Here is a 25,441-nt window from a genome sequence, read left to right as displayed (position 1 = left end):
AAAGAAAAAAAAAAGCCCCGTCTTTGGCCGCCCGTGCAGAAGCTGCCTCTCTCTTTGCAGCGTCCTCCGAGGCGGCGGTATGGAAACTGCGGGTCAGAAACGGCCCCAGGTGAGGCGTCTTCACTGCCCCCCCATGTGGAAGCCCCATACACCTGAGCCACGCCCTCGGGGCGGGCGGTCTGGAGGCTCCGTATTCAGCAGAATACACCTCCAAGACGTCTTCCCCTGCCCATCTGTACCCCGCCAAAGAGTCTTTTTTCAAGAAGATACTTTCCTCTCATAAAAACATGAGATAAGATGGCCTTTTTGAAGTAAAGACACCTACATGGAAACCAAAAATGAGGAAGGGGGGGAGCGAATCAAAGATCGGTTTTGTTTTTAAACCCTGTAATTGCTGTATTTGTACTGTTAAAGGCGAATGGCAAAAACTACAGATGTACAAGAACTCTCTCCAGAAAGTTTATGGGAGTTATTGGAGGAAATTAGATCTTTGAAAAAAATGTGAAGGAGGTGAGGGAAGAGATTTTTTAAAATGGAAAGCAATATCAAATCAAGATGGGAATCAGACAAAAGATGAAGTATCATCTGTGGAAAATAAAACTGAAACTATAAATGAAGAGATGGAGAAAAACCCAGACAATTTTGAGTTGTGGGAAAGATCTTGGGTAATAAAAATATAAGCATACTGTGGGCCCTTACCATCCGCACATGACAAGTCCTGTTGATCTAAATGGTGTCACCTAGTGTGGGAAGGGCATGTGTGTGCCCGTCCTGCTGCTTCATCCTTGTGCTTTCTCCCCTGGGAAAGTATGCGCCCATCCTGCCTCTCCACCTGAGAACCATGCGTGGCACAGCGTCCTGCCTACCTCCAGCACCAGGCTCAGCTACATTACTAGCCTAGCCAGGTTGGATGGCATCCAGTGGAGACTCTTCACTTACACGAGACACACAAGGAGCGCCAGCAGGAGGAGGAGGAAGAAAGGCTCACCGCTTTGACTCAGTTGCCTGCCATGGTGGTGGAAGAGCCATTCAGCAGGTGCCCGCTCCCTTGCTGTGGGGCGCAGAGAGTTCTCGGAGCACTTCACAGGGGGCTGGGGGAAGGAAGGATGGTGGCAGCACAGGAGAGTGCACAAGGCCAACCTTCTCCATGCACAACCCTCAGACCTAACTGGGTATCACTTGGAGTAGTCGACATCCCCCTCAGTGATGCCACTGGCCGCACACATGTCATGCTGCAATGGGGACAACGGGACTTGAGGTCCCACATCTTTCTTATCCAAAATGGATTCCCCATGAACACAAAGGGTCAACTGTACAAGATCAAGATGAGTTGTTGGAGAAAGTTGGTGCTAAATCTGAGAAGAATACTGAATGTTTGACCACTGCTATAATAAAAATGAATTGTTGTGATATGTTGTTACAAAATGAAAATATTAAGCTATGGAATGAAATTGAGAAGCAAATGCCAAGATGGGAAATATCAAATTTGTTATAGTTAGGAAAAGCCTCTGGGGTATTATTATTATTATTACGCTTTATTTATATAGTGCTGTAGATTTACACAGTGCTGAACATACAATCAATAAAATAGATAAAAGTAAGCCTGCCTATGGTGTACAGTCTACAAAATAATCTACCTATGGTGTACAGTCTACAAAATAATAAAATAATATATATTAATACAAAGAAGGCAACAAATTTAAAACATCATGCTTGTATGTGTATGTGCACGCGCGCGCACACACACACATCTTTCAGATGTCTTGCATATTTAATAATGATCTCTTCCAAAGTATGAGAAGGTGAAACTTATGGTAACACATGGGTAACTATTTTGTTAAAAGTAGGTCTGGAAAAAATGTGGCTCTCCCAATACTGTTGGTTGGCCACCTCTGAAACCTACTCTATATACACAGCTTCTGGTTCTCCTACAGATGTGTTAACTAATTCCACATGTTTACATATTCATTAAAAAGATCATTTTCACTTGCACAGGCTCTCTCTCTCTCTCTCTCTCTCTCTCTCTCTCACACACACACACACACACACACACACCCCACTCTCTATCAACTATCTTCTGTCTCATTCACATTCAGCCCACTATATTACATTTTGTAATCCTATGAGAAATCTGACCTATATGAAAGATAATACAGTATATCTCTTTTTCCACAGTGAGAACTTCTATGTTGATCACCAATAAGAGAATTATTTCCAATTACAATGAAAAAACTTATCAATATTTATTAAAACATAAAAAAGAGACAATCAACAACATGTTCAGTCTGTATTTTCCATTTTAAAATGAATTGTGGTGGTTAATAAGGCAAACTATATACAGAAGTGGGAATTTCATAAAAGCACAATGTTATTTCTACAAAATATTATTTTAAAAATAGTTTCTATTCATTATGCAAATCATAACAAATGCTAAAATAAGTATGTTTATTTTCCTACAATACTTCTACCATGAAAACGAGTGATTTAAAAAATCAGAACAGAAAAATCACACTTGTAGACAGAAGGAAATATTTCATCAGTTGACATATGAGACAGATCTGAATAAAATGAAGCTTGTTTATCTAACGAGACTATGCACAAAAAAATTATTAGCAACTGGTTGCTTGATATAACCAATCAACAAACTAGTTGCATTATGACATTTCCTGATTCTAAAAAAAGGTTTCTATTTGGGTACATAGAAGTTATCATACAGACATGAAGCCCAAATCTTTTACTGATCTGATCTGGGAGTACAAGGCTAGCATCTTTGAAAGAACAGCAGAGGGCAAAAAGGTAAGACGATGTGGTCAGTTGTCCATCTACATTGTTTTCATTAAATAGCTGTCTTTAAAATTCTATTTTCAACAGGTACATAATAAAATTATCAACTTTCACTGTTAAGAACTTAGAAAGCTCACACTTCAGTACTTTACATTAAGTGGATTTTAGCCTTATGAACCATGCACAATTGTACAAATAACCTATTTTTATGAAATAAGGAAAGGGTGAAAGAGAATCAATTTATTAATCTAAAGACCATTTTTATAGTAAAATGAACAGAACTGCTTCCAACTGGCTGATATAATGCACAGGCTAGGTATAAATATGGCCCTTTTCATATTATCTTAAAGGTTAGAGATAAGTTAGTAATAAACAATCTAAACTAAGCCATAGACATTACATGTTGGGCCTGGAACTTACATTTCTCTTGGCAAATATACAGCCATCTTTTCTGTACCAATCCAAAGCATTCTAATTTGCAGTCGACAAACATCAAGGCACAAACATTTATGTTCTCTTCCTCCCAATGTGATCTTCAGATAAGGGATTTGTCTACCACTCACTCTTTCTTTCTTTGGTCGCTTAGGTTAAAAAGTATGCAAAGCACAGCACTTTTGAGACTAAATGAAAGAGAAGAGTTGGTAGTATGAGCTTTAGTACTCTTGAGATACGTCCTCAGATGTGTGAGCTAGAGTGGAAAGTTAAATGGTGGGGGAGAAGTGGTGGCAAAAAGGAGCTTTCACATTTGAGACCCTGTCTGAGCTTTGTAAGCTTTGCTGGGACTTGGCTAGGAGGGTGGAGTTGCACTGCTGCTCCTGCTTTCTTTTATTAGACAGAATGAGAGAAGCGGTAACACAAGAAACCATTTTTTTGTGTGAGTGGACACTTGAAGCTGTGTGGGGAAGACATGTCTCTGGGGGATGAGTATCTGTGCTTCATTCTTGGAAAGAGACATTTGTCTTGGAGAGGCTCCTGTAGTTAAAATCTCTCCCTTCTGGCCAGTCTTCAGTCCAGAGCACACCACTGCACCTTTCTCTGCCCCGATGAAGGATTGAGACTCCCTCCTTCTCTAGGGAGAAGCTTCTCCCTTGCACCTGATCACTCTGGGAGCACAAACTAAGCAGCTGGGTGAGCAGCAACCAAGAGACCTCTTGTCCACACTGGCCTTTGCTGCAAGGCTGGCACGGGTGAGAGGCTTCTTGGTTGCTGCTCAGCCAGCTGCTCACTTGTTGTTTCCAAGACGACAGGGCACAAGGTGAACAGTGACTGAACAACCAGTCAAACAGCAACTGATAAGACTCTCGCCTGTGCCAGCTTTAGCTACAAGGCTGGCACAAACAAGAGGCTTCTTGGTCGCTGCTCAGCCAGCTACTTGGTTGCTGCTCTCAAGGTGACTGGGTGCAAAGGGAGCAGCAACCAAGACTGGTTGCTTTGCATTTGCAGCAGAAAAGGTAAAGGTAAAGGGTTTCCCTTGACCATATTGTCTTGTAGAGGGCAGCGCTCATCTCCATTACTAAGCTGAGGGAGCCAGTTTTGTCAGAGATGATTCTATGGCCATGGAGCCAGCATGACTACACGGAGAACAGTAGACCTAATATCAAAAAATATGTACCGAGAGGGGGGGAGGACGCTAGGGTTGCAGCTCAAAAAGAAGGGGGCAGTAGCCTGAAAAAGTTTGGGGACCACTGGGTTAGTAACTTGTGCGCTTATTTGCAAGGTTGCATTATAGCAAGGTACTGCAAAATATCTGGTGTGTAGGTTGAAGTACCACAGATGTGACAGCTGCAACCTTTTAAAACAGGTGGGGTAGATGAATCATCTGTCTTTTGTCCCATCAAATTTCTCTGTCCTTTTCTGTCCTTTATAATGCAGTTGCATATTGTACTGTGCTTCACCTGGACTCTCTGGAACAGTTCTGTCAACCAGTTTTGGCACTAATAATGACAAACTGCAATAGAATCAGCTCACAGTAATGAAAGCTTTGTTAAAAAAAATTAGCAAGTGTCAAAGCTAGTGATGCCTACCATTTCTGCAATTTTTTCAAAGGCAACTCAAAGAAATCACAATTCCAAAAATGAAGTGAGAATAAGAGTCTTCTCTTTGCCACATATTTTTCAGCCACAAAAGCCAGAGTGAGTGAAGAGGTGGGGAGAGAGGTACAAAGCAATAAATGTCTCCAACCCATCCAAGAGAATGAAAGAAGGCAAAAGCCTTTCTGATGTTAGAAGGCGTGGAGAGGCAAACTTCCTCTTCAAAATATCTCTGGTTGAAAGACTTTGTGGGGTTTATGTTTCTCCACTTTTACCACGTTACCTCATTTCATATTTGAGGCACATAATTAAGAGAAGGTAAATAAAATAAAATAGAGAGGTTACTTTTTGCCATGAATGATATGAGCTATGCTTGCTGCTCAGAATTTGCCACTTGCTAAATTAGGATTGCATCAGTTTCATCCAATCAGTAAAACCAATGGCAATTCAGGAAGTCTTTTTGTTGTGGATAATTATGCAATAATGACTGAGTGTTGTTGTTAGTAACTGCTCTCAATTCAGCTGCAACTCATGGCACCCCTGTGAATGAGACTTCTCCAAGACCCCTTGTCCTCCACTGCTCTGCTCTGATCCTGCAGACTCAGGCCCATACTCTCCCTGACTGAGTTAATCAATCTTGTGTGTGGTCTTCCTCTCTTTTTTATTGCCTTCCATCTTCCCTAGCATTACCATATTTTCTGGTGACTCATTCTGGTGACTTCAATTTATATAGATTCTCCACGGTCATTATTTTTGTTTTCTTTATGTTCAGTATGAAGCATGCCTTTGCAATTTCTTCTTTGATTTTCCTTAATAATTGTTCCAAGTCTGTGATGTTTTCCACTAGTACTATGGTGTCATCTGTATATCTTACATTGTTGACGTTCCTTGTCCTAACTACAGATTTTTCAGCAGGACTATCAAATGTAGCGGCACTCCCATGTCTTTAAGGGTGTTCCATAACTTTTCATCTATGCAGTCAAAGGTTTTGCTGTAGTCTATGACAGGGCTGGGGAGTAGTGGTGATTTGGGGGTTACTCCTTGTCCTACTCCGGAGTAAGATTTTTTTTCTTAATGTTACTCTTATTCCTACTCCTGTAAAAAATCTCTTACTCCTTACTCCTACTCCTACTTCCAGTCCTTGGGAAAAGCCCCGGTTGCTTTGTAAGGCTGGTGTGTGTGTGTGTGTGTCTGTCTTTCTGTCTTTGCCTCCCAGTCCCTTCCCCAGTGCAATATAATAAAATTGTTTTTTTGTGTGTTTGCATGTACAATATAATAACAGGAATAAGGAGTAACAAATATATTACTCTTACTCCTACTCCTTACTCCTCTTACTCCTTTCTCCTACTCCCAAGCCCTGGTCTATGAAGCACATTTTCTTCTGGAATTCCTTGTTTCTCTCCATTAACCATCATATGTTTGCAATGTGGTCCCTAGTGCCTCTTCCTTTTCTGAACTCTGAAATCTAATTCAGGACTTACAAAAAGATTGGGCATTAACCTTAGAACTACTTCACTCAAAGCTATCTGTGATCTCCAACCAAATTTTAGATGTAGAAGACATGGCAAGTGCTGCTTTTCATCAAGGCACTCAGAATTCAAAAGCTGTAGGACATTAACTCCCAATTGCAAGAACAAGGGGGAAATTTGGAAAACCGAGACAGACAATTCAACATACATCTGAAAGGTATTCCAGATATGGTTTCGCCAACCATATCTTGCAAGCCTCCATCCTTACGTGGATTAACAAATTATGTCCTTAAGTAAACCTGACTTCAAATGACATCAAACGTCTCCATTGATCCCTTGTCCTGAAGAGATCCTCTAACAGATGACCAAGGGACATCATTATACACTTTGCAAAATTCCCAAGAAAAACGTAAATATTAAATTTGTTATCATGCATTGCTAGCCTGAATTATGAGGGAAATAAGGCATCTGTTAACCAGGACATCTCAACAGTAACACTGAGAAAAAGACATTCAAGCCTTTCACCATGCTACTGATATCAGCAGGAATAAAATACAAATGGGGATTCCCCTTCAAAATCATTATTTTCTATAAGGGTGAGACTCTCATTGCCAGCTCTGCGCAACAGACGTTCCAGATCTTGGAAGCACTTGACATCAAATTGCCTGCAGCCTTGGAGAAAGAAATGCACTCAAACAGATTCACTAAGACTCCTGAGGACAACAATTCACAAGGAGCAAAATGGCAAACAATGCAAAGAAAGAAAGACAATAAGAACATGATCAACTCCCTGGCTTCAGTTTGAAGGTAATTAAGCTCCTTGTAAGGTATCCCCCCCCCCCCCAATCACCATCCCCACACTCTCTTTGGAAGTGCAGAAAAAAAATCGCACACCCTACACTTTGTTTTCCCACCAAAACAACTGTCAGCTATAGCAACCATCTTTGACCACAACTTACAAACGTGACTCTTTCAATTTTAATGTAAGAAAATGGCTTTGCCTGAAAAGACAATCCATGTCTTTACAATTATAAAGGTAAAGATAGTCCCTTGACATGAATGTCTAGTCATAACCAACTGTTTGAGGCTGTGCTCTAAGCCGAAGAGTCAGCGTTGTCCAAGAATTGCTCTGGTGGTCATGTGGCCAGCATGACTGTACCAAATGCTATTACCTTCCCACTGAGAAGTGACACCTATCTATCTACATGCTTATGCATGCTTTCGAACTGCTAGGTTGGCAGAATCAGTGACTAGTGACAGGAGCTCACCCGAACATGCAGCACTTAGGCCGTGAACTGCCAACCTTCCGATCTTCTTATCATCAGAACTGGCATCTTAACCACTAAGCCACGGCATCCCTGTTGTAGCGACAATTGCAGGGCCTCTAATATTGCTTATCTTAAGGGTGAGGGAGGAGGGAAAGAAAGGGGAAAATCTATTTCCTATAATGCTGATTATAGGAAACCTGATAGGTTTTTTAAATTCAAGACACTTTGCTTCATGTATCGATAACCCTCTGCTACAAGATGGTTATCAATCATATCTGTTCTTGCTGTTCTTACTAACCATGTTAAGAATAACAATCATGGGGCAGCTTTGCAGCTTGTTAAGCTACATTTTGTAGGAGAGGAGCAATACCTCTTCATACCGCCCCAGAGGAGATCAGGAGTGATGTACCTGATCAGGGGAACAGAAAGTTTCTGTTCTCCATTCCTCTTGGAAAAGCTCCATTTTTGTAATTGTGCATTGTATTTTTTAATTAGTATTCACTGCAGATATATACCTACTCTAGTTTTCCTAACGAGAGTCTGAGTCAAGCACCCCATTATGCTGGTACTTCTTTCTTTTAGCTGCTTTGCATTTCCTCGATGGGCACATTAAAAAATGAGGCTGAAGAGAAAGGGGTGCAAATGTTTTCACAAATCCCTAACCTATACACCACGACTACCATTAGAGCTGTATCATACAATGTCAGGAGTGTGTTCTCAGCAGCTAAACGAAAAAAAATTCTTAAGAAAATTAAACACTTGCGCTATAACATTTTGTTCCTTCAAGAAACCCACCACAAAGGAACAGACCCCATTTTACCTCAAAAATTATTTGGCAGTCAATATGTGGTAAGGGGATCAAGGAAAGCCAAAGATGAAGCAATCCTCTTTGACAAAACTTGCCCATTCACAACTGACAATGAAACATATGACACAATGGGCCACTACCTAATACTGACAGGCAAATGTCAGGGCAAGCCATACATGCTAGGCCATTTTATGCACCAAATACAGCCCAACAACAATTTATGGCAACTTTTTTGGATAAACTAAATGAAGTGGCCAATAGTATCATAATAACAGGGGGTGATTCCAATGAGGTTTTGCATTCCTACTTAGATAAATCACAACCCCCTATAGCCTCTTCTAATGATCCTACAAAATTAGCACAAATAATTAAAGATTCAGGATTGCTTGATTCTTGGCAGACCCTATACCCAACAGGGAAGGACTTCACTTATTTCTTTGCAGTCCACAAAACATAATCTCACATATATCATTTCTTTATTTCCAGTCCTTTGATGGAAAGGATAATAGATTCTGCAATATGGGCAATCCTGTGAATGTGGACTTCTCCAAAACGTGAACTGTCCTCCTTAAAATGAATGGAAAACAACCTGGCAGTATGCAGCAAAATCCAGACCTCACCACTTCAAGACAAATTATATTCAGTTGCATTTATTGTTTTGTATTTGTTAAGTGTTTTTCTTTACTGTTTCCATGTTTTTTATCTTGCTTTATATAATAAAAAATATATGTTAAAAACACAGATGGAGTTAGAAGCATCCTATAAATGTGATCTCCAACAACAAACATTTAGAACTCTGCTGACTTAATACAACTTATTTTTGATATTATTCTCCACCTCATAATCTGTCCTTTAGTTCACTATTTTATCATTAATATTACACAGCAATTGAGGGAGTTCTTTCATAGTCCATAGATCTAAAGAATCTACAAGTTAGAGTCAATCCGACGTTGAGAATCATGCTGTCAAAATTCCAAAAATTGCATTACTTAATTACCCAACCCCATAAAACACAAGCACAGAGCTGCCCAGTTCTAAATGCACTTTCAAATTGCAAAACTACTATGACTGACTGCAGAATTTAATTTATCGTGCTTCTGTTTTTTTCCCATAGGTGTCATGTTATTCAGCTTTGAATTATTATAACCCAAGCATGTCTGGATATGGCTACCCTGAAGAGTACAGAATTTCATCACTTGTCTTCTACAGCTTTATCTTCATTATTGGCTTACTTGTCAATGCCACGGCACTCTGGGTCTTCAGCTGTTCTACCAAGAAGAGAACAACTATAACTATCTACATGATGAATGTTGCACTGCTTGACTTGTTTTTTATATGTACATTGCCTTTTCGGATGCATTACTATGTGGAAAGCTCTTGGATCTTTGGAGATGTCTTCTGTCAAGTTCTTAGCACTTTCACTGTTTTCTACCCCAGTATTGCACTATGGCTGCTCGCTTTTATAAGTATAGACAGATACATGGCTGTTGTTCAGCCCAAACATGCCAAGAAACTCAAGAATACAACCAAGGCTCTGATAGCTTGTGCAGGTCTTTGGATAATCACTCTTGTGACAGCCTCTCCATTGTTGTTCTTATATTCAGATCCTGATAAAACTACAAACTTCACCACTTGCATTAAGATGATGGATATTATCTACCTAAAGGAAGTCAGTGTGTTAAATCTTTCTCGGCAGATATTTTTTTTCTTAATTCCCCTCTTCATCATGATTGGTTGTTATCTAGTTGTCATTTACAGTCTCATACATGGAAGAACCTCCAAGCTAAAGCCAAAGGCTAAAGAAAGATCAATTAGAATTATTGTGACATTGATTATCCAAGTGCTTGTATGTTTTGTGCCTTTCCACATTTGTTTTGCATTTCTGATGCTCCAAGATGGACAAATGAGCTACAATCCATGGGGAGCATTTACCACATTCCTCATGAATCTCAGCACATGTTTGGATGTAATTCTGTACTATCTGGTTTCTAAACAATTTCAGGCCCGAGTGATCAGCGTCATGCTTTATCGTAATTATCTTCGGAGTGTACGAAGGAAAGGTATACGATCTGGTAGCATGATGTCAATAAGCAACATCAACAGTGAGATGATATAAAAAGAATAAAACAATGCCACATTGGAAGAATACTTAAGTGAAGAAAAGAATATATGACAAAGCTTAGAATAAGTTAAAATGTTCCATTAACTGCGGTATTTTGGCAAAGAAAAAAGGATTAATTTTATCACTCCTATCTCAAAATTGATTTCCCCTAATAAAGAGGAAATTATACTTATATGAAATGTATTGAGATTCCTAGTATTTATTAAATTTCACTTTGTATTCATTACTTACTTATTATTTTCTTCCCCTTCCTGCTTTGCTATTAACGTCTTACTGTGTTTCATCTGGAAAGTGCAGAATTTAATAAGACTGATATGAGGTACAGATAAAAACATATTACATATTTTGATGTTCACAGTACTGAAAAGAAAATAACATGTACAGGATGCTTCCTTTTTTTAAAGCAAATATTTCATTTGCAATAAATATTCGAACAATCGCAGTTAACCGAATACAGTCCATTATTTCCAGTGTGTAAGCACCTCTACATATGCTAATAAGCCTAAAATGCCTCCTGAAGGCAAAACACATGTGCCTTTATTACATATAGCTCCCAAGAGACCCAAGTATATTGTTGTACATTTGGCTGGAACATCAGATTAATTATAATGAAGTAGGGATAAGGAAATCTAGAGTTTCAGTTGAGTTGAACTGAATTGAATTCAGTTGTTGAACTGCAACTCCTATATTCTCTTGTCACTGGTTATTTTGACTATGACTGTTGCAAGCTGGAAGGCACTGACTTTAGCACCTGCAGTTCATGCCAGGAAAAATGAAACACGGGGGAAAAGCTGGTACACAACTGTGGGAAGGAAATGGAGATGAAGTAGGGGCATAAGGAGGAGGGGTCTGGAGTTGGTCAAATGAACAGGCTTTCTACTAATAGTAACATAAAAAGACAGCCTTCATGATACTAATGGGCACAGTTTGAGTTCAATATACATACTGTATATCATGTTACTTACGTGAAAGCAAACAAGTATTTTAAGCTTTTTATAGTATTTTTCTTTCAGGGACAACCAATCACTACAGGAAGCATGTTGACACTTTTCTGACACTTTTCTGCACAGTAACACATTATAACTTACTCCCCAAGGCTACTTTTTGCTCTAGACATCTTCAGTGTGCAATCAGTGTGTAATCCTAGACAATCAGGGAGTAATATATAACAACAACAAAATCTAGTCAGGTCTTCTTTTTGATAGTAAACTGACAAGGTTTATCAGACTTCATGGTACCAAAGAGTCTATGCTGACTAAACAAACAGTTAGTGAGCCACATGATTTCCCCACATGGTTTAGCAGTCAACATCCCCACAAGTGGTTGCCTTATGAGAAAAAGAAGGCAATCATGTACATCCATTCATGTTCATTCAAAATCCCACTGACTTTTGACTATACAGTATATAAATATTTACAGACCTATAGAAAACAATGCTGTTAATTCTGATAATTTGAGACAGCTGGTGTATCAAATCACACAGATATTTTCAAGAAATACTTTGGGGCTTCTTTTTCAGATTTGATTTTCTTTTTGAAAGAGATCATGGAAAGTTGAATGAGAATATGTTCACAAAAATGGCATTTCACTTTTCCATGAATATGACAGAGTCACTGGGCAGTCTTGCTTTCCCGAATGGAAGGGCTGTCATGGGAGGAATAGATATAAAAGGGAGGAGTGAGTAATGGTTCAGGAGCAGAAGGGAAAAGTTTAGTTTAGAAGAGTTCAGTGAGATGTTCACAGTTACAGCTCTGTTGATGAGTAGAGAGAGTTAGGCAGATGACTACTCAGGGAAGTTTAGTGAATAGAATTTGAGTGGGGAATTGCTTGCAACTGTTGATTTATTGAAACCATTGTAACCATACCATCTGTTCTACATAAGCTACATTCTTGATACATGTTACTAAATGAAGTTAAGGTTAGTTTGCTACAAGAGAAGCTTATGCCTGAGTGAGTTCACAACCATATAGACATAGGAAACAAGCTACCAAAGACATCAAAATTATAAGAGGAGGACACTGGGGACCCTAGCCCTTATACGTTTAGGGAAGTGCACGAAGCTGTTGGGCAAGTGTCATTCATGAGAAGTCTTCGGATGTTTCTGAAGTAAAAAGGTAGCCTTGAGGCACTGATGGGAAGACCTTGTGACAATGCATTTCCCCCCCAAATCTGTCACTGTTCCACAATGGCTGCTATTTGGACTTTTTTTAAAATGTGAAAAACCCTCTTCATAATCAGGGACTGCAGAAGAGAAGATACAACAGCATAAATGCACATAGCAAATCAGACTCTGACATTATGATGACTTTGCTAAGGGCAAATGAAATATTTGATTCCATTATTGTGAAAGACGAGTGGGGAAGGAACACATCCACAATGTCCAGGTCACCATTTCAATATTATAAACAAAGGCACAGATTCCACTTTTCCTATCCTTCTTGCTCCCAGCTCCAGCTGTATGTAGGTACGTACACACAGTCGACAGTGGATGAGACATGCATTTAACAGTAATGCATTTAATAGTAATGCACTCAATGGATTTAGCAGTAATGTAGGACACTATGAATGTTGTATTTCAATGCCTAATCATTCTAGTCCCTAAACAATTAGCTACATACTGTATATGACTAGATCAGGGTCAGGAAATACTGGGCTAATTAAGTCGTAGCACAAATAACAAAGGATTATGAAAGCAATTTTAAAACCGTTTCACTTGAAACTAAGAGATCAGCAAGCCCCTTGCAGCTACTTACAATCCTGAAGGCAAGCTACTGATGGTGAGGTCAAAAGAATATTCAACAGCTTCTACCAGGAGTAGATCAAACAACACAGACAGCATCCAAGAGCCCAGCAAAAATGACTGAAAAATAGGAAACACAAGACGTCAGTATCAGAAATTATACACTTTTCTCAAAAGAACTAGGACACATCTTTTCACATTTCATAATTTTAGACAAAAAGGGTGTGGCAGTGGCATAATTGAGACAGCAAATATCCTAATTTAGAAATTTATTAGATTTTCAATTTCACTGTTTCTAAACCTATCTGATAAGTCAGCCTGTCCTAATCTTGAACTTTTCAAATCCTGGCATGATTTAGGACACCTGGCCATATTAGGTGTGTTAGACTACTAAGCTGGCAAGGATTCTCTTAGAAAAACAAGTAGCACATGAGGACAAAATGTGAAGAGTGGACCCACATGAAGAATCTAATCACAGTCTGAATCGATTAGGGACTACAGGTCATACAAATTACTGAGAGCTTTGAAGCATCTTCCCAATATACTATACAAAACCTACAAGTTGAGTTCAACACTGTTAGTCAAACAAAGGTGAATCTTCACTGCAGAAATAATCTAGTTTGACACCACTGTGTGGTGAAGGCCATGGCTCCATGCTAGGGAATTCTGGGAATTGTAGTTGTTTTGAACAATGGCTTCATATGGTGACCAAGTTATAGTTTCATAAGACAGGCAACTGACAGATCTGGGGCTTAGCTGACTGGCAGGCACAGGCAGACTTGGCCATCAGCTATGTATCTAGTCAGTCAGAGCCTCCTCTGATACAGCCTCACCCCACTAGGACTTCCTACTTGATGAAGGCACCAACACAGTGAAATAAGCATCTTTTCTTCACTACTGCAGATATATGTAATTTTATTCAATCTATATTCAGACTAGACTGAAATTAATATGTGTACTTTTATAAATATTAAATGCAATAAACAAGTAAAATTGGCCTAAATAAGCTGAGGACACCAGGTTTCACCTGATTCTGGAAACTAAGCAGGGTCCTGTCTAATAATAACAATAATAGTAATAATAATAATAATAATAATAAGATTAATTTATATTTCCCACCTCTCCCTGCAGATCTAGCCAGGATTACAACAGAGATAAAAATACAAGAAAGCCTAGAAACATAATAAAACATATATTAACCGCTTAACCCTCCCACCATTACAAATAGTAAAATTCAATAACAGTTAAAAATTGCCTCAGTAATATAGCCTAAAATAAACAGAATGGAGTGGCCAGATTGAAGGCGGATGGGGCTATCTTTCTTTTTTTTTCTTTGGGAGGTCCATCTTGGAAGGCCCGCCAGAAGAGATCCATCTTGACAGCCTTTTTAAAGGCGTCTAAGGTGGTGATAAGACAGATCTCTTCCAGTGGGTCATTCCACAGTTTCTGAGCGGTGAAGAAGAAAGTCCTCTGGGAAGTTGCAGCCAATCTTGGTCTCCTGTGGCTGCAATAAATTCTTCCCAGAGGACCTGAGAGTGCAGGGTGGATTATATAGAGAGAGGTGCTCCCATAAGTAATCTGGACCCAAGCCATGTAGGGCTTTAGAGGTAATAACCAACACCTTGTACAGTGTCTGGAGGCTAATTGGCAGCCAGTGCAGAGATTTTAAAACAGGTGTTATAAGGTCAAAGCTGGATTTCCCAAGAACCAGTCTGGCTGCCATGTTTTCAACTAACTGAAGCTTCCAAACTTGGCACAAGGGTAGCCCCATGTAGAGTGCATTGCAGAAATCAAGATGAGAGGTTACCAGCATGAGGGACCACCAATGAATACCAGGTGCAGTAGGCTAAATTTCAGAGGAAGGAACTGTCAAAATTACCTCTGAGTATTTCTTGCCCTGAGTTACCTTGCCATATGAAATTCATGAAGTTCCCATAAGTCAACAGACACCTTGAAGACACATACACACACACAAACAAGTGAAACCAATTTCAGATGGCCAATAACTTTACCTGAATTTATTAAAAACTTAAAGAACAAATAAAAAGGACAGTTATGTATCTAGAATAGTTAAGCACCCCTAATTCCAAAAAGGAGGGAAAGTGTGGTGCAAGACCAGATAATTTTAAGTTTACTGTCTTTGAAACAAGAGAAGAAATAGAACTTTAACTTACTGAAAATTTCCTGCTGCCGTATCGCCTTTCAAATATCCTAAAGTTGTAGATGAGCAAACTGCTGCAGAATGTGTCTTTGAGATCAAGACATACTGTTCGGCCACATATAAGCCTCCAAATCTAAAAAAAGATAACAAGTCCACAGATACTAAGAGTTTTTTTCGGCACCCTACAGGAATTCTTTAATTTCAAGACATGTACTTTGGTCAGTGCTTATCGGTTTGCAATGAACACGATGAAAATAGTAGAAAAGTCAGTTATGTATGAACACTTTCCAAAATTACTTGTTCTTTTCAAAGTTATTTTACATTAATGAAGTGTTCTTACAATTTTTAAAGTTTCTCTTACAAACCTCATGTTAACTGAAGTTGCACTTACAGATAAAGGGATCTTGTAGCACCTTTGAAACTCCGGTAGGTCCAACTGTAATTAAGGATCTGTACAGGCTGGCACTTTGTGCTGGCCTGTGGACAGAGTCAGGGCTCAGCGTCCTGACAATGCTTGCCCTAACTCCACCCATGGCGCCATGACGGTGCACACCATCATGATGTACCTCCGGCACTGTGTCCAAATGATGTAGCACTGAAAGGGTGCCATAGAGCCAAGCTGCAGTGGCTATGGTGCCCCTTGGAGGGTGCAAAAAGGGTGCTTTTTGCGGCTCCTTTTTGCGCCCTTCAGAGGCCGGATCAGGGCCACGGCATGAGGTTGCATGGCCCTGATCCGGCCAGGAAAGGGGCGGCCTCCCGCCACTGCTTAGAGGCAGCCCCTAAGTAACTGAGATTGGGAAGCTGTATTGGATCAAGTAAGACCTGACAACAAGATCCCTTGAGAGGGCAGTATTATTGTCCAGAATAGGTTGTAATTCATTATTGATACATCAGAGTGGTCTCAGTTGGGACAGGAGCTATATGTACTGTAAATCTATCTTGGAAGGTCCTAAAATGTAGTTAATAGTGGTCAAAATGAAAATTTTCAGCCAAGAACTCAGCCAAGAACTGTTATTACTGGCACAATATTTTACACGCCAAAGACAGTCCACAAAAGAAATAAAGAGCTGTGAGCATTCTCCACTGACCCAGCTATTAAAGTACAGGAAAGTTTGTTACAGACATTTTTGTCCTGGATTCTTTTCCTTCTAGCAACATTAAACATCAGATGCTCCTTTCAGACCAAAGCTGCTACAATCAAGAAGGTCAGACCTCTGTCTTGGTGATTTACTGCAGTTATGCACAAAGTATGGGGTAGCTGGACTTGTTTCCTTGCTATAAAGATCAAAATGTGCTCATAGAAGGAGAAAGCTACTCCCCTCCTCTTGGCAGCTGCTTCTCCTTTTGAACTCTGCACAACCTTCCTAATTTTTGCTAAGTGACTGTGCTAACACTGTAAGTAAGCTAAGCCAGGTGGGGAAAACTCCTGAAGGAAAAGTTGGTAATGCTAGGGGTGATAAGCATTCTTTCTGATGGGAAGATGGTTCAATATCTATCATCATTTTTTAAATTGCATCCCCTCAACCAATTTTTATGTGCCTGGAACAGAATTCCGGACATAAAGAACGTTTGGCCTACAAGCTAAATATAGCGAATTCCTCATCTGGCCCTGCCCTTTCCCCTCATAGCTTCACCTTCTTTGGGTGGTTTCCTCAAGTTCAGTGCTGCAAAATGAGCTGTCTTTCTGCAGTACCAGACCTAAGAATCTGAGCTCTCATGTCCAATCCCAGTCCTAGCTATTAAAGAAAATAGCCTCCCCTTCTTCCACATTGAACTAAGAAACACTGATGACACGTGAGTCAAAGCTTTGGGGGGCGGGGGGCTAGTAAGCCCCTGTCATCAAATCAGTCCTGTGAGACAATCTGGACCCCAAACTGACCCCCCCCCAGATTACATTGGCTATATGTGCAGGGGACCAAAGGACAGAGGAGAAACTCCTGTTGCATAACTCCTGGGCTCTAGGCAATCAGGTGGTAGCACCTTCCCTCCTTCATCACCAACACATACTTTTTATAGGAGGTTTGACAGCCTGAGCTCTAGGCTTTCACAGTGAAACGTAGGCTGTTTAGTGCCATGGCTGTTTTTTGTTTTGATACTAGCCAGGGCTCTCATTGGAGACATGAGAGTTCTGTCTGTTGTGCACTGGAATGTGGATTAGAGGTAAGATTTGTTCTTCAACAAGCAATATTATCCCACATGTGCACATACACATTCCTTGCTCCAAAACTATAATTTAGTTTCTAGATTGATGCAACCCTTTAGCCTTTTGAGTAGCGACCTACAGAATAGACTATTTGGTGAAGAAGAAATGCACATGTAAGAACTCATCCTATACTCAGGGTGAATAAAATAAAGTGAGCCAACAGAGTTGATCCCCTCTACTAGGTCTTCTGCTGCAACCACTAATACTTCCACATCCGTTTGAAATTTGAACTTAATATAATATTAGTGGCATTAACTGAATACCCTGTGCTAGAATTCCAAGCCATGGGCATTCCAAATCTAGAGTGCAGAGAATGTACTACATATCTAAGAGCTTTTCTACATGAACAAATTCCCCCTGGGCTCACTGGGTCATGTTTGTATGATTCAGGGCCAAAACCTGAAATGGAGTGGTTCACAATGCTTATACCTAATTCAGGGTTTCTCCCCACTAACAAGGATTTAAATAACTCACATTTTGCTATAGGCCTCCAGTTCACTTTGCAGCAACGGCAGCATCTGCCTTCATTTGTGGATCCTTTGATCTGGTACCACCGCTGCAGCCATGTATAGCTCTGATGTCAGAATGAGGTGGTCAGTATGGCTGGGCGCCTTTTTCTGACCTCAGCAGCTGGGCTGGGCAACAAACACAGGAACCGCATGGGAAGGCAACCACCCATTTTTTGCTGCAAGAGCCGAAAACCCACAGCGAAAGAGAGCAGGAAAGCGAGGGATTCAGGGCCGGAATGCTCCAGGGGCAACTTGGAGTATTCTACCCAGTGTACGCCTGCCCTAAGATATTAAAACAGTAACAGCAACAAAAACAAAACAGGCTGCACTGTGGCCCGGTACAGACGGGCCAAAAGCGCCATTCTGCAGGCGGGGTGAGGGCTGAATGTCCCCACACTCAAAGCTATCACCGCGCTGCCCAGGCGCCATCTTGGCATGCGCCCATTCAGTCGGTGGGTGCCATGATGACACCCCTTTGGTGCAGTGCCGCACGGCAGCGGCTATGGCATCCCTTTGCAGGCACAAAAAAGAGCTGGAAAAACCGGCTCTTTCTGTGCTCTGCGGAGGCCAGATCGGTGCCGCGGAGTGCATTTGTTGCCACACTGATCCGGGGCAGAAAGAGGTGGCATCTCGCCACCCCTTCTTGCCCATCTGTACAGCCCCTATATTTCTATATGTACAGTCATGCAAAAAAATTGCTGCTTACCTGAAATTCCTCTTTTACTGCTTGCAGATTGTATGTAAAGAACTTCTGATAGTGTTGGAAGAGTAGAGCCAACAAAAGTGAGAGGGTGCTTGGGACTATTAAAAGGCCCTTTGACAAAGGTGCTTTATCTTTGAAAGAAAACACAAACACACACATATATAAGTATGCAAACAGGTATTTCAGTAATAAATATACTTCAGAAAAAAGTTTAAGAAAATATTTTTCAATCAAAAGTAAAAGATTTCCCTATAAATCTAGCAGAACCTAACAAACTGATTATGGTTAAAATGCACCATTGTTACACAACTAGCAGGTATTTCTATTTTGTTTAACCAAAGTAATGGCTAGAGATAAGATTAGAAAAAAACCATGGGAAAGGGCATTTCTCCTTCCGTTGATAATATTTTTGTTTTTGTCTTTCCAATGAAAAATTTGTGGTACACTTAAAAACCAGCTCTATGATATATTTTTTTCCTATCAGCATAAGTAGAATACACGTAGTCTTTAAGATAATATTTTATTCACCCAAACTGGGTAGCATAAAGGTTTTTGTTTATCAACTGCATTAGACTATTATGATTTCTATGTATACTTGTAGAATTCAGTGTTTTAATTGTTATGACATTTAACTTGGTATCTAAAGATGTTCCTAATCTTGAATGCTGTAACTTCATGAAGAGTCTTCTTTTCTAAATAATGCACTTCTCTTTCTTACTACAGAATCTGTGGTTTCTGTTTTCATTCTTCTGTACTTTTCAGATGGCAATAATTATGATATATCAGCTTGTCTAACATGTAATGGAACAGATTGCAGTTCTCTCCCTAATATGGGCATATTTGCAATTTTGCTTATACAAAGTTAATGCTGGAATCCCCATATATACATGTTTTGGGGGAATCAATCCCATGGAACTCATTAGGGCTTATGTCTGCATAATATTACTCTGTAACACGTTTACACTTTTAAGGCCTCATTCCTATGAAGACCTGAGGTTAGTTCCACAAAACAGAATATATCTTATTAGTACATATTCATGATTCTTTTAATAAGCCTCTGTGAAAAGGGATTTTGTTTGAATGGCAACCTAAAAATACATTAAATTGCTTTCTAAATGTCATAAATAAGCCACGTAAGATTTGTTGGGAGAGGTTTTTATCCCAATAACTTTGTTTATAAGACAAAATTGTTCATGGCAAGTGCCTGAAATCTGGAGATGCTGAGATATTTCATCAGGAGATGTATGTGTATCCCAAGGTGACATCTCTCTTGATACCTCTCCCAATACTATACCCAAAACCTGCCTTGTAAACAGACAAGCCCTGAAAGCAGGTAGATCAGCAGTGACACATCCAGACATTTTCCTATAGCCAGATATGGTGCAAAAGGTATTCATAGGGACACCCAGGAATCTTTGAAAGGCACCTATTGATAGCCTCCTTGCATCACGTCCAGCTTCAGGAAAATGTTATAGTTCTACTTCTTTGTGCATTATGTAAGTGCATTTGTGAGACTAAAGAATCCCATGGAGGTTAAACTACAGGAATACTAAACCAGGTTTGAGACCCATATTGTTTTATAAACTAAATAATTGAGCACTTGACTCTATTACAACAGAAATTTGTGTTCTCTATCTTCCAAAAAGTCTTAAGTAATAACATAAGTCTTGCTTGTCTGTATCATATAGAGATACAAATCTTCCACTCCTTCTTTGTCATTAGTGTTCCTTTGAGGCATTTCAGTTTTCACACATTTAGCATAAAGGAAGTGAGCTTTTGGTATTGTTACTTAGACCACAAAGTTGAGTAGCCAGAGCTGTGATCAACACATAAATGCGAAAGTCAACCACAGAGGAAAGTAGTGTTCTCTATAAAAATCTTTGATCCAGAAAAACATTTTAAAGTGCAAATGCATACTGTTTTTAGAAGTCTAATAAACGCTCTAGTACCATACAACAATTTGCTGGATCACTACATGTTGTAACCTGTCTAAATTATTTTAATCCACAAGTCAATTATAGCATGACTGTTTCCACTTTAGGAACCTAAGCTCAAAATGAAAGTATCCCAAGGCTCCCTTAGAATAAACAGTCCAAATTAGAGGTGCAACTGATGTCCAGCTTCCCTGCCCCATGGGGTGTCTTTGATCAGTAAAGGTAAAGTTCAGTTGCAGGTAGGGGTAAAGGAAAGGTTTGACCACAAAGACTGATGTAATCCAATGTAATTCTTTCAGTGTCAGGAACAGGGGAGTCAGCTAGGGTTTTGTTTTGCTTAAGTTGGAGTAATTTGCTTTCACCTCCATAATTCACCAGTCTGCCATGTGCCAAAGATTTTACCAATTTGCTGCTCTCTGTGCAGGAAAAGTTCCAGTGACAGTTTTAAGGGTTTGGGATGGAGGCTGGAAATTTTATGGAAAGTGTAGAGTGTTTCTCAACAACAGATATCCTCTACTGTAGCCACACATATGGACATAAACTTTATAGTTATAGGGAATAGTATTCCTGAGCCCACTGACTACAACTGTTTCTTTCTCTCCTGGAAACTCTTCAGTGACCAGCAGCCAATGAGCTGGGTACTGGCATCAGTCCCAGGACCACAGTAGCACTGCTGTAAACTATTCTGTGAAATACACATTCTTCAGTGCATGAGTGTAGAATTACATTGGCAGCATTCCAAAATGTATGCATTCACAACACCAACACTGTACACAGAATTTGGGTTTTGGAAGCACAGTTTTGATTCCTTTTAAAACAAATTAAATGGGGTTCTAAATATAAAAACAAAGATATAACCTCTGTAAAGTATGCACAGGTATCCACCATGTGACTGATCTGGTGAAATCACCATTCACATTACATCAGACAGACCAGTTTTTCCTAAGGCCCCTGGTTCTGAAAAATACTATATATACTCAACTATAAGTTGACCTCATGTATAAGTTGAGGACAGGTTTTACAGTCAAAATTGTGGATTTTGATATGACCGGTGGATAGGTCAAGGGAGAAAACTTGAGGGCATGTAACAAAGCAAAGTTGTCAGATGGAAAGCAAAGGAAAACAATGGCAAAGAACTTAACAAAATTTTTACAGGTCTGTTTGTGCTTATACTAAAGGCAGGATGGATGAGAGACTAGAGTGGGAGTCAGTGCTTCCAGGACAGATTATGCTTTTGCCTTTCAGCAGGGGATGGTTCCTTTTTTTGATAAGAGGTAAAGTACAGTATTTACATTGACCCGTGGATAAGTCGACTCAGGTTTTTAGGTCAATTTTTGACTAAAATTTCTAGAATTATACATGAGTATACACAGTAAATACATTCACAGCAACTATCAATACTATTTACATATATCTATTTCAGTGGCGTTCATGTTGTCAATTGCTGAGACCCTTCCAAAAGAGGATAATACTAGACTCATGTCCTAGCTGTAGTCTTACTGTAAGCATCCTATTAGATACAGTGGGCATGGAATGATGGACTAGATAAGCTTTTGATCTAGATGGGCTCTTCATGTGTGCTTAACTTACCCTATAGGAACCGACTTCCAGGAGCCATTCATGGGGGGGGGGGGCATGCCTCAGAGTCTTGAGGAAAATGTTATGTTAAGGTATACTGCCCTTCCATTTTAATACCAGTTTCCTGACGCCAAGCAATATATCCATATTAGTATATCATACTGGCATACATTCTTACACAGTCCAGACTCTAGGTGTATCACAAGAACCAAATACAGGTTGAGTCTCCTTCATCCAGAATTCTGAAATTCAAAATACTCCAAAACCCAAAACTTTTTGATGGGTGGTTCAGATAGTGACACCTTTGCTTTATATTGGTTCAATGTACAGAAACTTTGTTTCTTGTGCAAAATTATTTTTGAAAATATTCTATCAAATTACCTTCAGGCTATGTGTATAAGATGTATATGAAACATGAATGAATTTTGTGTTTAGACTTGGGACCCATTGCCAAGGTATCTCATTATGCTGTTAACCTCCCTCAAGTCGACCTGCACTCATGGTGCCTCTGTGGATGAGACCTCTCCCAGACCCCCTCCTCTCCCTCTCTGTTCAGCACCTTCAGGCTCAGGCCTGTGACCTCCCTGATTGAGTCTAGCAATCTGGTTTGTGGGCTTCTTCTCTTTCTGCTGCCTTCCACTTTTCCTAGCATCATTGCCTTTTCTAATGGGTCATTCCTTCTCACTGAGTGTCCAAAGTATGACAACCTCAATTAATCATCTTGGCTTCCAGGAAGAATTTGGGATTGATCTGCTCTAAAACCCTTTTATTTGTCTTCTTGGCCGTCCATGGTATCCTCACCATTCTTCTCCCCCCCACATCTCAAAAGAGTTGATTTTCCTTTTATTTACTTTCTTTACTCCTCCCTCCATAACTGTCATCTTTCAGACTATGAGGGAGAGAATAGGCTGGCCCAGCTCCACCAGGGCTAGCCTGAAGAAGAAGAGCTCTCCCTCCGGTCCATCTGCCTTGGTCCAGGCCTCAGAGGGAGAGAAGAGTGCTGGACCTGATCCCCTCCCCTCCTCACCATTCCCTTCTCCTTTTGTGTCAATGTCTTTTTAGATTGTGAGCCTGAGGGCAGGGAACCGTCTATTATCCCCTCTGTTGTAAGCTGCCCTGGTTGGGCGGCATATAAATAAATCCTATTATTATTATTATTACTGTCCAGCTCTCACATCTGTATATGGTGATGGGAAATATGATGGCTTACACGATCTTTATTTTAGTGTTTAGGACCTTGTCCAGTTCCTTTATACATAGGTGCAAATACAGGTATTCCAAAACCAAATAAATAAATCAGAAATCCCAAACCCTTCTGGTCCCAAGCATTCTGAGTAAGGGAGATTCAACCTGTACAGGTACTCTAATAAACTCCAATAATAATAATAATAATAATAATAATCCAAACTCCTTCTGGTCCCAACCATTCTGGATAAAAAGCGAGGCTCAGCTATGAGCCAATGTGGCATAGTGGTTTGCATCTTGGATTATGACTTTGGAGACCAGGGTTCAATTCCTGGGCTGGCCATGGAAACCCACTGGGTGGCCTTTGGGCAAGTCACACTCTCTCAGCCTCAGTGGATGGCAATGGCAAACCCCCTCTGAAGAAACCTGGCCAAGAAACCCTGTGATATGTTCTCCTTAGGATGGGTGTAAACTGGAAACCACTTGAGTGTGGTAGAGTCTCCTTCTTTGGAGGTTTTAAATAGAGGCTGGGTGGCTATTTATCAGGAGTGCTTTGATTGTGAGTTCCTGCATGGCAGAAGGTGGTTGGAATGGTTGGTCTTTGTGGTCTCTTCCCACTCTGTGATTCTATGGGTCAAAACAAACCGCAGAAATAATCCACCCTGAGGCTGCCTTAACTGCCCTGGCTCAATGCTGGGGAATCATAGAATGATAGAGTTGGAAGAGACCCCAAGGGCCATCCAGTCCAACCCCATTCTGCCATGCAGGAACTCTCAATCAAAGCACCCCTATTGACAGATCCAGCCTGCTTAAAGCCCTCCAAAGTAGGAGACTCCACCACTCGCCAAGGAAGGAGTGTGTCCCACTGCCGAAGTGTAGTTTTGTGAGGCATTGAGCCTTCTCTATCAGAGAGAGCCGTGGTGCCACAACAAAACTACAATTCCCAGGATTCCCTAGCACTGAGCCATGGGGCTGTTAAAGCGGCCTCAAGATGGATTATTTCTGCAGTGTGTTTTGGCCCATGTATGTGAGGGCATAAAACATTAACAGCAACAACAAACCACGGAGAGGAGGAGGAGGAGGAGGAGGAGGGAGGGGAGGGGAGAGGAAGAGGCTGCCTTCTGGGCTCCCACCACTAGGCGCCTGGAAACTAGACAGGCAGAGGGACTTTAGACCAGGGCTGGACCCAGGGATCTGAGTTCAAGTCACAACACACACCACACACACACCCCACACACACGTGTGTGTGTTTCCACTCCATCCTTCCCAAGGAGGGAAACGTGGAGGGGGGAGAAGAAGGACCATTCCTCCCTCCTTTCCTTCCTTCTTTCCTTCCTCCTCTGGGAGGGCGGGACAGGGACGACGAGGCTCCCCTTCCCCTCCTCCCTTTCAGGGCCAACCCGAGGCTCCCCTCAAACGCAGCCCCCTCCACTTACAGAGGCCGCTGGAGCCCGTGCTGGTGAACATGGTCCCGGGCCCAGGGCCGGCCTCTCCGACGCAGGGGACAAACCCCCTCCTCCTCCGCCCCTCCGCCAGCCAGGCCTTGCTAGGCCCCTGAGGCGCCGGAGCCGAGTTTGGAGGAGGCCCCCTGGGTCAGCGCCCTCTGCTGGAGCCGCCGCCTTATGCAGCAGCAGCAGCAGCAGCAGTAGTAGCAGTGGGGGAAGTCCTCTGCTAGGCCGCAAAAGGCCTTCGCACTTGGCCTGCCCCAATGGGCTGCATCCACACTGGAGAAATCATAACCCGCTTTGGCATCGCTTTAACTTGTTGTCTGGCTCAAGGCTATGGAATTCTGGGAGTTGGAGTTTGTTGTGGGGCCCAGAGCCAAGAGCAGAGCGTTCCTGCTGGAGGTTCACACTGTGCCCTTTTTGGGCTACGTCATCCCATACCCTCATTTCCTCATCCTCTTAAATCACTTCTTAGCCCATGGAAAAACAAAGGGATCCAGGG

General features: G+C 41.0%; 2 protein-coding genes across 3 annotated transcripts in view; one reads left to right on the top strand and one right to left on the bottom strand.

Moving 5' to 3' along the window:
• UBAC2 (UBA domain containing 2) overlaps window positions 1–25,071 on the bottom strand; it is a 100,281-nt gene extending 75,210 nt beyond the window's left edge. Inside the window, exons 1-4 of one of the 2 annotated variants that reach the window (XM_089511211.1) lie at window positions 24,931–25,071; window positions 18,801–18,928; window positions 15,396–15,515; window positions 13,235–13,341 (exon numbers count right to left, since the gene is read on the bottom strand). In XM_089511211.1, the coding sequence (XP_089367337.1) occupies window positions 13,235–13,341; window positions 15,396–15,515; window positions 18,801–18,928; window positions 24,931–24,961 (386 nt within the window). In that variant the 5' untranslated portion in view covers window positions 24,962–25,071. The remainder of the gene's footprint in view (window positions 1–13,234; window positions 13,342–15,395; window positions 15,516–18,800; window positions 18,929–24,930) is intronic. The other variant, XM_089511210.1, reaches the window with a different exon arrangement.
• Window positions 2,754–10,564, top strand: GPR18 (G protein-coupled receptor 18). Its single transcript, XM_089507982.1, has 2 exons — window positions 2,754–2,796; window positions 9,474–10,564. Exon 2 carries the CDS (start codon window positions 9,513–9,515, stop codon window positions 10,473–10,475), a length of 963 nt encoding a protein of 320 aa, XP_089364108.1. The 5' UTR covers window positions 2,754–2,796; window positions 9,474–9,512; the 3' UTR covers window positions 10,476–10,564.
• Window positions 25,072–25,441: the final 370 nt, after the last annotated feature.

This window comes from Sceloporus occidentalis, unplaced genomic scaffold (assembly GCF_023333645.1).
Source record: "Sceloporus occidentalis isolate IW3139 unplaced genomic scaffold, rSceOcc1.0.p SCAF_2, whole genome shotgun sequence".
Lineage (NCBI taxonomy): Eukaryota > Metazoa > Chordata > Lepidosauria > Squamata > Phrynosomatidae > Sceloporus > Sceloporus occidentalis.
Note: the sequence above shows the minus strand (reverse complement) of the source record. Positions and strands in the feature narration are given on the sequence as shown.